Here is an 11,652-nt window from a genome sequence, read left to right as displayed (position 1 = left end):
TTATGTTGGCAAAATCGAAACGTGTAGTGTGGGATATTTGTTAAGGATAAATTTTTACTTTGGAAATCCTCGTAAATTTGTACAGATTTTTTTTTTTGACCTTTGTTCAGTAATTTTTGAGGGTAACTGTTTCGTCCTTTTAGATAATTTCAACGCTCCGGCCAATACTTGCCCTTGGTCAGACAAAGGTCGGCCATTATTAGTGTGGAGCGGCACTTTTCAATGAAGGCCCATTTTAGCGGCTCTTTCAATCTACATCTGTCACCCTAAAAGCCGTGTGGAGCCCACACGCCACCGTTTTCACAACTATTATACACAAATGGCACAAGACAAGATCCATTGAGAGAGAGAGACAAAAAAGCGTCAATTGCAAATTACGGAACAACCCTCTTAAAACTATCGTTACGGGTTGATTTTTACTAAGCGGGAATTTTGAAATAATTAAGGATGAGGTTTCTAGTCCAAAATTGGTTTTTGAAATATCCCAATATCAAGGATTTAAATTATGTACCGCAATTTCAGCAAATTCAAATTCTATATTTATATTAAATATTTGATTAAGGATAGTATTTACCGTTGTAATATTCAATCATTAAATTTATTGACAAGGGATTATTTTGGCTAAATGGATTTTTTTGCTGCCCGAATAATTATTTTGTCTTTTTTGTTTGTTATAATTACAATAATTAATTATTTAAAATGATAAAAAAAATTTAAGTAACCATTTCGCAGACAAAAAAATTATTTTAAACAATTATTTTTAATTCAACATATGATACAAGTATAATTATTAAATTTGTTGAAATTAAAAGAATTAAATCTTAAAATTGATATAATACAAAAATCAATTTTTAACTTGGACCTTAAAGGTTATCTCAAATTTTCATCGTACTGTTAGCTTACTAATTTTTTAGAAAAATAAGTACGTTAAACAATTAATCAATTATGATCAGTGTCTAATTTTGTTTTTTTTAATAAAATATTTTTGAGTTTGATATTCTTTTATAAACTATTATTAATTAAAATTCAAAAAACCCGATTATCTTGAAATATTGATGACATTAACAATCAATTGAATAGTACATTCTAACGTCTAATCTATTAATTTAAACTGAAAGAATTTAAGTTGGAATGACTCAATTTATCCTTTTTTAAACATTTAAAAAAGTCAATGCTTTCAATTTCCTTTTATTTTTTATCAATATCAAAATTACCTTTTAAGCATATTCGTATGCTTTTTTTCTTTTTTTTAATTTTAAAAATTGTCATAAAATTACAGTAAAAAAATTCACAAGACAACCGATAAAAGATAATCTTAAATCAGTTGTTTTTTTTTTTTTGTTCTTTTGGAAAGAAATAGAAAATATTACTATAAACAGCCAAGCAAAAGACAAAGCCTAACGTCAAGGAAGTGGTACATCATTTGTTGCTGACGTATACAAGTGAGGAGTTGTAATAATTACTCACATTCATAAATCAGAACGTTCAGCATCGGAGGAAAAAGAACCTTCATACCCGGAACCATGGGTACTCCGGTAATTTAACACCTTTACCTTGTTTCTGGCTGAGAAATAGTGAAATACAAGGTGACTGGGGAGTTGCAGGGAACAAAGAGAAATACTGTGCGGCATAAAATCCTCAGCGTTAACGCCCTCAAATATAATAAAATTCACTCCACCCGATCCAAGATTTTCCCTTAATTGCCCTCTCTTTATCCGTGCCGATTGTGCTCTCTCTAACCTCGCGCCAAAAGAATTCACCATTCCGTCACCAAATCCTCCTCTCTGTTATACGAACATTGTAAGTTCCGAGCTGAATTTCAGATTTTTATTCCTTCCTTATATTTTCTTTCCTTTTTCAAATCAAAGGATTTTTGTTTTTTGGATTTTGATTAATGCGGAGCTTCTTTTAGGTAGTCAATTAATGTTTAATTAATGTGCTTATCGTCAAACATAAAAGTTTCATTTTTGGAAGGATCTTGAAAGATTTCTATTTGCTTGATAAATTAAAGGATTTCCTTTTTGGATGTGAATTTCTGAGTTCAATCTATTACCATCTGAATCACGGTTTTTAGTTTCTGATTTTGGTTTTTTCTCCTTAAGTGTGAGATTTATCTTGTTTTCTCAGGGTAGAAGGAGGAATTCAAGTCTCTTCAAGAAAAGCGTGCTGTTCTGAGATTCGTGAATAGGATTTAGCTGATAGTCTCAATTAGGGAAGAAGATTGAATAAACTTTGGAAAAAATTTTCTCCCTTCTTGTTCAGGAAAGAAAAAGAAAAAGTCGGTTTGGGTCTATAAACCGATTCGCATGCATTTAGTTTCCAATTTAGAAGTCCCTTGTTGGTGGGTCATTTTCAAAACAACAATTCTCAGATTCATCGAAGGAAGATTTCGATCATCGGCAGTTAGTTAGTTGGTTGGTTGATCTTCAAAGGATCCATGTTACACGAATCTTTGTAGGACTTTACCTAATTAGGAAACCATGTCATTGGCTTCCCCAAAAGGCTCTCCTAGAATGGCTGCATTCCCGCGGAGCCTTTCCTCCATTGCAGCCTCATTGGCAGTACTAGCTATGTTCTTGATTTTTGCTTCTTGGCTTCTAGTTTCGTATCCAATTGGTTCTACTGTTAGAGGGTACTTTTATAGTGTTGATAGGAAAATAGTTTTGCCTGCTTCCGGCTTTAATCAAAGTGCTGTTAATGATGTAGATTTTGTTGATAAGAATTCATCATCTGGGTCAAATTTGAAAGCACCTGTGTTGAGTTCCAATAGTTCTATCGTTCTTGATGATAGTGAAAATGCACAAGTATCTATTACATCTTCTGTTGCTAAGGATTCGTTGCCATCTGAGTCTAATGTAGAACTGCCTACTAGTTCCAAAGATTCACTAGTTGATTCGAAAAGTAAGGAGATGCCAGAGAAGCCTGTAGAGCTTCCAGAACCGTCTCTCAGATCAGCGGAAAATGCGGTGGACACTTCCAGTTCTGCATCTGGCAAAGCATCTGAGATCAATTCAGTTGATTCAGGTAGTATTCCTTTTGCACTTCTTGTTACGTAACATCTGATTTCAGATCAAGTATTATCTGCCATACATATTTGTTTGATTGTTTTTGCTATCTAGAGGTGGAATCTGCATCTTTTACTGGAAACATATTAGGAACTTATTGATGTTGGTTAATTATGTTTTCACACAAGGTTTATGCTGGGTCTCTAACACGGTAGCTTGCTGTTACATGGTTTATTTATCAATACATAATTGATTGTCAAGTATGTTCAAGTCTTACTGTCTTGCTTCTGTTTTAATCCCCCAGAGTATGATAGAAAGTTTCTTCAAGCAGAGGGAAGAATGTAGAATGTGATCGGTGAAATGTTTTGTGGTCAATTACCCATTTTATGTTGCAATGTCCTGAAATGGATGCATTTGAACATTGAAGTCCAATCTGCAATATACTTTTTTCAATTTAACAGTAATTTTCTTGATGTGCTGATAAACTGCTATTAGAAATATCTCAAAATTTACAAAGAAAAAGAGAGAGAGAGAGAGAGAGAAAGATATACATATACTTTCAATCAGCTATATTGATCCCAATTGACCTTGTCTTTATAAATACAATGTTTGCTTTGAAGTGTTCCTTCTAATGTATATGCGTCTTACCTTTTCTCTCCACTCCCTCAATTGAGATTCTGATACTCAATTTGATTGGTTGCTCCCTAGGCTGTGACCTGTACCATGGAAATTGGTTCTATGATCCACAAGGGCCGTTATACACCAACAACTCTTGTCCTGTCCTAACACAGATGCAGAACTGCCAGGGTAATGGGAGGCCTGACAAGGAATATGAGAATTGGCGTTGGAAACCCTCTCAATGTGACCTCCCACGATTTGATGCCAAGAAGTTTCTGGAGTTGATGAGAGGAAAGACGCTTGCTTTCATTGGTGATTCTGTTGCTCGAAATCAGATGGAATCAATGTTGTGTCTTCTGTGGCAGGCAAGTATCTGTATTTCTTAAAATGCCAGTTATTTCTGAACAAAAAATTGTTGCACAGTGGCCTTTGTGACTGGGGCAAGTTTGCACCATACTTTTTCTAATTTGTTGATTCTCTTAGCCCATTGTTTCACTTTTAATAATTTCTTCCTGGCTTTGAAATAGTAGAACAATGGCGTGTTCGGGAATGGGTTGGTTGTAGCTGTGTGATAGGCTCATGTGGCTAGAGGTGTTATAAATTGTTACCATTAGTAAATATTTTAGTTATTTTCTAGCGCTCTGTACTCTTAGGTGTGATAAACTACGCTTGTATTGCGTTTATCCTTCTTTTTTGGCTCTTTTCTACCATAGGACTGGGTTCTCATGAAAAAAGTTATGGGATGATTTCAGGTTGAAGTTCCAAAAAATCGAGGCAACCGGAAGATGCAACGATGGCATTTCAGGTCGACATCTGTAATGATTGTCCGGATATGGTCCTCTTGGCTTGTCCATCAATCTTCTGAAAAGTTTGGCTTTGCTCCAGGGGGTGTTACCAAGCTGCACCTTGATGCTCCTGATAATAGCTTCATGGAATTCATCCCGAACTTTGATGTGATTGTTATTTCTTCTGGCCATTGGTTTGCCAAGCGGTCTGTCTATATCTTGAACAATGAGATTGTAGGAGGACAACTATGGTGGCCAGATCGTTCTCGGCCTATGAAAATCAATAATATTGATGCATTTGGGATATCTGTTGAGACAAGTCTGTCTGCTATTCTTACACATCCTAATTACACAGGCCTGACTATCCTGCGTTCCTTTTCTCCTGATCATTATGAGGGTGGAGCCTGGAATACCGGTGGATCATGCACAGGAAAAGTAAAGCCACTTGCAACTGGTGAGTTAGTGGCGAATGGCTTTACAAATATAATGCACAAGAAACAGGTGATGGGTTTTAAACGTGCTGTCAAGAAGGCGACAAATAAGTCCAAGTTGCGGTTGATGGATATTACGGAACTCTTCGGCTATCGCCATGACGGGCATCCTGGCCCATATAGGAACCCAGACCCAAATAAGATCACAAAACGTGGCCCAGATGGAAAGCCTCCACCTCAGGATTGCTTGCACTGGTGCATGCCAGGTCCTGTTGATACCTGGAATGAACTTGTGCTCGAAATTATAAGAAGAGAATTTGAGGGCGACCAAAACTTTTCATCAGAAGATTGATGGGGTTTCGGTCAGCAAATTTCCACTTGATTGTGCTTTTGTAATCGAAACAGTAACTTATTTAGTGAGATTTATTTTGTGGTTAGAGTGAGGGAGAGCTAGTCCTTTTGTTTATACCCTTACATATATTCTTTTTTCCTCTTATGGAAGGGAGTTTGGGAGAGAAATAACCTGTTGTAGCAGTTTGGAATATTGAGAGCTATTTGCATTTTTGTGATGCCTGATCGACCAATGACAATATCAAATTCATAATTTTGGAGAAATAAATTGCTGTTCTCTCTGTACAGCTTTCATTTTTAACCGAAAATCAGGTTGTGGCGCCTTGTTTTTTGTACATCACTCTGGAGATTTGCCTCTTTATAGTTCTGCCTGTTCCTGCTGCTGTCATTTGTGCTTGTCATTATCAATGAGTTTGAGACTTCGAGCTGGTAATTCTCTTAAGCAGTTGGAGCAGTTGGGACCTGTTAAAATTTTGAATTTGATTTTATTAGTGGGAAACAGAGTTATACAGGCTCCAGGGGATGGCGGACTGTTGACGATTTGTATTGTATTCGTGTTATGCGAAGCTTCGTTATAATATAGTACAGCCGGTAATTTTCTTGTCTTTTCCTCCGGCCACACCCTTTTTTTCTAACCTTTTATCTATGCAGCATTCACATGGATTTCACCTTCCTTTTTTTCTTTTCAAATTCTCTGATTCCTTTTATGACAAGAAATAAAAAAGGAAAGAAGGAGAAATAAAGTTCAAATGGTTGCAAACTTCTTGTTTCAATTCACCTTTACTAAGCACCTAAAAAAACCGAAATTAATACTGTAATTACTCCTAAGAAATCGATCGGATGCAATAGGATCAAGGCCCCCCCATTCTTCTGGTGGTGACATGGCAAATTCTTATTTGCTCTCTAAAATTGCTTCCTGGAATCACAAGTAGTCTATAAAATATAACGCCTCCTGTCATGATCCAATGTCCCACCGATTGTGAATGTAACAAATATTGACCGTTGGATTTCAAGTCATAAGATAATCCAACGGTGTAAGTTTGTATAAATCGAGTGCAGATGGGTACATACAATCGCTGCCTCTCCCTCGTGGGATTTGAAATTCAAATCGTCTTGGTTCCTAGCGAATCCAATCCCTATCATCATTAACAACAAATCCTTAACAAGCGCTCTTCAACGGTCCTTTTTCCATAAACGCCTTCACTCTCTGTCTCTCTCTCTCTCTCTCTCAACCTTTGGTACTTTTTGTTGCAAATCGAAAATTCAAACCTTAATTCTCGCGTTTTTTAGGTTAGCCTGCATCTTCTGACGAAATTTTCACTCTTGCTAACAGAAATATACCTTGGAGAGGAAAAACTGTTCGTTTCAATCTCTCTTTGTTCAGGTTTGTCTTCATCTTTCCACTTTTTTTCTTTTCTTTTCTTTTTGCTCTGTTTTTTTTCCCTTCAATTTCTTGTTGCCATATTTGGCTGATGAGAAATTGAAGGGAAAAAAAAAAAAACAAAAGCACGAGGAGAGCTTAAGGCTTATATCTGCTGTTCTTCATTTAATAATAGCTCATTGTGAGTTTCTAATGATTAATAACTAACATGTTTGGAACGAAATCATGATTTAGCGTGTTATCTAGAGGTAATCAAGATAGTAAAATCCATGCAATTAATCTTTACCTCAAGGTTCAGACTTTAGGTCGAAAGCTTTGGAGCTTGCAATTGATGTTTTGTAGTAAGATCTTAATGCAATTAGGGTTAATCTCATGGTCATGGATCAAATGTCATCTATGTCTGTCAAATGGTCATTTTCTCTTTTCTTTGACATTTTCATCCTAAGATTTTTCTTTTTTGTAATCAATTCCGGTTTAGATTTCATTTTATATTTAATTTAGAAAAACTATGGAAATCCAGTCCTATGTACTACGTGTTTGCCTAATATAGTAACATTTCTTAATGTCCAGAACAACCACTTAATCGAACTTGGATGCTGCTGTCTTGAGATATCCTCAAATTTCAACGTATAGATGTCCAGAACAAAGTTACTTTGTCTGTTTGTCATTTTTGGCAGTTATAAATTTAGCCTATGACTTTGTGTAGCTATGTTTTTGTTCGAAACATGAAATAAGTATCAATTGTCATGTCCCAATGCAAGCTTAAAGCATGAGGTTGTCTACTAACTGACTGTAACATTGTTTTTTCATGTCATTGTTCTCAATCTTCCAGCTAAAATTGATCCGAACCAGTGTTGGCAATATTTTACACTTTTATATGCCATCTGGAACATCGGTTTTTCCTTTTTCTTTGTGCTTGCTTTATTGTGCCTATAATTTTGGACTTCTTCTGATTTTTGAAGATATGGGTTATGGCAGGAATTATTCATCATGTCTACTCCAAAAAATGATCCACTTCTTCAAGTGGAAACAACGTGTGGAACCCTTCTATACGAACTTCAGGTATTTAGCAAGATGATTCCCCCTTTTTTGTTGTTTTATTCTCCCAGTTCAAGAATGTCTTTTAACTGTCCTATTGGTATTCTAAATTTTAACACAATCTAATATTTACACATCCGTTATTTCTTGGAAAAAATTAGATAATCTGGGACGAAGTCGGGGAGACAGACTCTGACAGGGATAAAATGCTGCTGGAGCTCGAACAAGAGTGCCTGGAAGTATACAGACGAAAGGTGGATCAAGCAAATCGCTGCAGAGCTCAGCTAAGACAGACAATTGCCGATTCTGAAGCTGAACTTGCTGCCATCTGTTCGGCAATGGGGGAGAGGCCAGTGCATATTAGGCAGGTCAGGAATGAAAGAATAACAAACACTGGATGAAAATTTTCTGATTAGATTGGACTATTTACTTATGTTATGGGTCAAACTTTTTCAGTCTGATCAAAACTCTGGAAGCTTGAAGGAGGAGCTCAGGAAAATTCTTCCACAACTGGAGGAGATGAGGAAAAGGAAGGTCGAAAGAAGAAATCAGTTCATAGACGTTTTAGAACAAATACAAAAGATCACAAATGAGATTTATGGATCCACAGAATCAGTTTCTTTGAAGACAGTTGTAGATGAAACTGACTTATCCTTACGGAAGCTTGAAGAATTGCATAGACAGCTCCATGAACTTCAAAAAGAGAAGGTAAACTTTTTTTTTTTTCATTTCTTTATTGTTTCCACTTTCCACCTTGTATGGTCACGGCAAAAGCTCGCTGACAAATCTCTCTCTTGGACAGAGTGATCGCCTGAAGCAGGTTCAGGACCACCTTAATGTGTTGAACTCACTCTGCTCGGTTATGGGTATGGATTTCAAGCTCACAGTTAGTGAGGTCCATCCTAGTTTAGGAGACTCTGACGGATTGAGGAGTATTAGCAATAATACAATTGAGAAGTTGGCTATAGCAATTAAAAAGTTACGGGAAGTTAAGATACAGAGAATGCAAAGGGTAAAAATGTTAATTTCAGCCTTTCTTATATTGCAAAATCTTCTCGCTCTCCATTTCTCTTGTCCATAATAGTTATTCTTTGACCCTTGGCAGCTCCAAGATCTTGCTACCACCATGTTGGAGTTATGGAATCTAATGGATACACCTATTGACGAGCAGCAGATGTTTCAGAATGTTACCTGTAATATAGCTGCTTCAGAACATGAAATTACTGAACCCAACACTCTCTGTGTGGATTTCATCAACTATGTAAGTGATGCACATTTAAAGCCACTTTTACTGATCTTCTGTTGCTTCTCTTGGTTCTATAATTTTGTAAAAGTAGTAAGTGCTTTACTGCAGACTATTGAGAAGTAAACATGATATACCTTGCAGGTTGAGGCAGAAGTTTCTCGGTTGGAAGAGTTAAAGTCAAGCAAAATGAAAGAGCTTGTCCTCAAGAAGAGATCAGAGCTAGAGGATATCTGTAGAAAAACACACCTGGTTCCAGATTCAGACAGTGCGATAGAAGATGCCATTGAAGCTATCGAGTCTGGTACATACTAATGGCTATTGTTATAATATCAGTTATACTTCAATTCCAACCCCCCCTCCCTCTCTTCCTACCAAATGTCATTTCTTACTTTTTATATCCAGGAGCTGTGGATGCTGCTACCATACTAGAAGAAATTGAACTTCAAATTGCTAAGGTTAAAGAGGAAGCTTTTAGCAGGAAAGAAATACTTGAAAAGGTGGAGAAATGGTTGACGGCATGTGATGAGGAGTGTTGGCTGGAGGAATATAACAGGGTGGGTGTTTTGTCATCTCTTCAGAGTGTTAATTTGTTTTATCCTACCATAATTTCCTCATTTAAATGTCTCTTATTCAACAGGATGAAAACCGATACAATGCAGGAAAAGGTGCTCATCTTACACTCAAGCATGCTGAGAAAGCTCGATCCTTGGTTAATAAACTTCCAGGTATATGGTACATTCTAGAAAAAAGGTTGAGAAAGTTTAAATGTCACAGAGCTAAGCTTAGTTTTCTGAGTATGGTATCACATCATGAAGCCCATTTTTTGAGGTTCCTTCCAATCAATTTCTATTTCCTACGTATTTTAAGTAGAATTAGTTGACACAGTGCTGAAGCTGTTTTGTAATATTAACTTAGGAATGGTGGAGGCATTGGCTTCAAAGACCCTGGCATGGGAAAAGGAGAGAGAGATCAGATTTATGTATGATGGTGTGAGTACTCTTACCAGTTACACCCTTGAATCTTCATATCCTAGATTTGCTTACACTGTTGGTATCTAACTGACCCTTTTACGCTATCCAGATTCGTCTGCTTTCTATGCTTGAAGAGTATACTATTTTAAGACAAGAGAAAGAGCAGGAAAGGCGTAGATTGCGGGTATGGGCCTGTCATTATTCTAAACTTGTTGTCAAATCTCAGTGCATGTATGCATGCTAGTTCACCAAGTTATGAGCCATGCTTTATGTAATTATGGACCCATTATGGGCGTTTTCCTTGTTGAAACTGAGCTAATTGTCATGCACTATTATTTTTATGCTTCAGGACCAGAAGAAACTTCAGGGACAGCTAATAGCGGAGCAAGAGGCGCTCTATGGGTCAAAGCCAAGCCCATCAAAGCCCCAGAGTGTAAAAAAGGGTCCTAGATTTTCAACTGGAGGTGCAAGCAATAGAAGAGTCTCCTTGGGAGGAGCAATGCTTCCCACTCATAAACCTGATTCACTGCACTCTGCAAAGGCTACTCCCCAAACACGTCCTAGTAAGAAAACTGAGCGAATTTTTCAAAATGACCGTCAAGATGATGCCCTTCCAGCTTTCTCAGCTGGTAAGTTCTCTGTCTCTGCTTGTTACAACCAAGAACATCTTAACTGCTTTCTAAAAAAAATAACAATCAACAATTGTTTATGCAAAGCATCCTGAATATTTTAAAAGGAGATTAGTTTAAATTGTGAACCTTGGAATTTTTGTTCTTGCCATTTTTTTTTGGGGCAGTCTCCCCAATCTCCCTTAGTGTTAAGTGATTCAGTATTACTTGCCAAAACAAACTGGATTCTCAACAAAAATTTATTGACTACATTTTTCAACATTTTGCAGTTAGGAGAGGCCTGGACATTGCTGACATTCCTGTGCGAAAGCACTCTTCCAGTGCTGTAAACGCTAATGAACTAGAGTCACCATTGGTTCGTAAGCCATTCTCGCCCATCTCTTCCACAGTATCATCAAAAGCCAATATGACAAACATGCTAGAAGATAATGGTGACACTTTACAGAAAACGATTCCGACTAATGATCTGTCATACACTACTCCCTTGAAGACAACTTCTTTGGTTGACGAAGAGAATAGGACACCCAAGGCAATGCCTATTCCTGTGCCCTCCACACCTTCAACAGTGTCTATTCCGATGCAGACAGCCATGACCCCAGCTCCGCCAATACCTTTCATTACCAAGCCAGTAGAAGAAATGCCTGAGGAGATCGAGCAGTCCTTCGAGGAAAGAAGGCTTGCTTTTCTGCTTTCTAAAACACAAATAACATCACTGATACAAGTATGATGTTTCATAAAACCTTGGTTGAAAGTTGAAGCTGAATCAAATTGATTTTATTCGTTTCTGTTTCCCCTCCGGTTTGTAATGGCACCAGTCAATTATAATTGGCTGTTCTGCTGTGTATGTAGTCTGCGAGCGTGAGCGTGGACGAAAATGTTGCAACAGTTCTTCTGACTAATGCGAGCTTTCAAATTCCAGTATGCTTGAACATATCAATATTCCCTCCCAATCAATGATAAGGGTTTTCATTTGGAAGATGATCCTCATGTTTTGGTATTTAATTTGGAACTCAGTTGGCGTTCCGATTGAACATTACTGCTTCCTTGTACACAAGCCATTGCATTTTCATTTTTGGTGAAAATTTGATTTTTTTTCTTATTTTTTGTACATTTAGTGGGACAAAAATCTGTGTCTCCTTCGTGTTTAAAGGTTATGGTAATGAGAGAGACAAGCACTGCATAATTTGCTTCTACTTG

At 37.1% G+C, this 11,652-nt stretch overlaps 2 protein-coding genes across 2 annotated transcripts; both read left to right on the top strand.

Moving 5' to 3' along the window:
• The first annotated feature begins 1,502 nt into the window (after positions 1–1,502).
• On the top strand, positions 1,503–5,408 carry YLS7 (trichome birefringence-like protein (DUF828)). The gene is made up of 4 exons (XM_021431359.2): positions 1,503–1,800; positions 2,128–3,024; positions 3,714–3,988; positions 4,376–5,408. The coding sequence occupies exons 2-4, from the start codon at positions 2,481–2,483 to the stop codon at positions 5,189–5,191; spliced, it is 1,635 nt and encodes a 544-aa protein (XP_021287034.1). The 5' UTR covers positions 1,503–1,800; positions 2,128–2,480; the 3' UTR covers positions 5,192–5,408.
• Positions 5,409–6,338: 930 nt separating this feature from the next.
• PLE (Microtubule associated protein (MAP65/ASE1) family protein) lies at positions 6,339–11,648 on the top strand. The gene is made up of 14 exons (XM_021430272.2): positions 6,339–6,428; positions 6,524–6,574; positions 7,550–7,633; positions 7,771–7,977; positions 8,066–8,317; positions 8,412–8,621; positions 8,715–8,870; positions 8,997–9,156; positions 9,258–9,409; positions 9,493–9,580; positions 9,771–9,844; positions 9,936–10,010; positions 10,176–10,455; positions 10,725–11,648. Exons 3-14 carry the CDS (start codon positions 7,562–7,564, stop codon positions 11,180–11,182), a joined length of 2,184 nt encoding a protein of 727 aa, XP_021285947.1. The 5' UTR covers positions 6,339–6,428; positions 6,524–6,574; positions 7,550–7,561; the 3' UTR covers positions 11,183–11,648.
• The last annotated feature ends 4 nt before the right edge of the window (positions 11,649–11,652 follow it).

The sequence above is a fragment of the Theobroma umbraticum genome, unplaced genomic scaffold, assembly GCF_002168275.2.
Source record: "Theobroma umbraticum cultivar Fairchild unplaced genomic scaffold, ASM216827v3 scaffold_50.0, whole genome shotgun sequence".
Lineage (NCBI taxonomy): Eukaryota > Viridiplantae > Streptophyta > Magnoliopsida > Malvales > Malvaceae > Theobroma > Theobroma umbraticum.
Note: the sequence above shows the minus strand (reverse complement) of the source record. Positions and strands in the feature narration are given on the sequence as shown.

What these genes read in the sequence shown, in the direction of transcription:
- YLS7 (XM_021431359.2), top strand. Translation starts at nt 2,481, where the DNA reads ATGTCATTGGCTTCCCCAAAAGGCTCTCCTAGAATGGCTGCATTCCCG. An exon ending in GATCAATTCAGTTGATTCAG is followed by an intron (nt 3,025 to 3,713) that starts GTAGTATTCCTT and finishes GTTGCTCCCTAG; the next exon opens with GCTGTGACCTGTACCATGGA. An exon ending in TGTTGTGTCTTCTGTGGCAG is followed by an intron (nt 3,989 to 4,375) that starts GCAAGTATCTGT and finishes GGATGATTTCAG; the next exon opens with GTTGAAGTTCCAAAAAATCG.
- PLE (XM_021430272.2), top strand. Translation starts at nt 7,562, where the DNA reads ATGTCTACTCCAAAAAATGATCCACTTCTTCAAGTGGAAACAACGTGT. An exon ending in CCCTTCTATACGAACTTCAG is followed by an intron (nt 7,634 to 7,770) that starts GTATTTAGCAAG and finishes GGAAAAAATTAG; the next exon opens with ATAATCTGGGACGAAGTCGG. An exon ending in TCAGATTTATGTATGATGGT is followed by an intron (nt 9,845 to 9,935) that starts GTGAGTACTCTT and finishes TACGCTATCCAG; the next exon opens with ATTCGTCTGCTTTCTATGCT.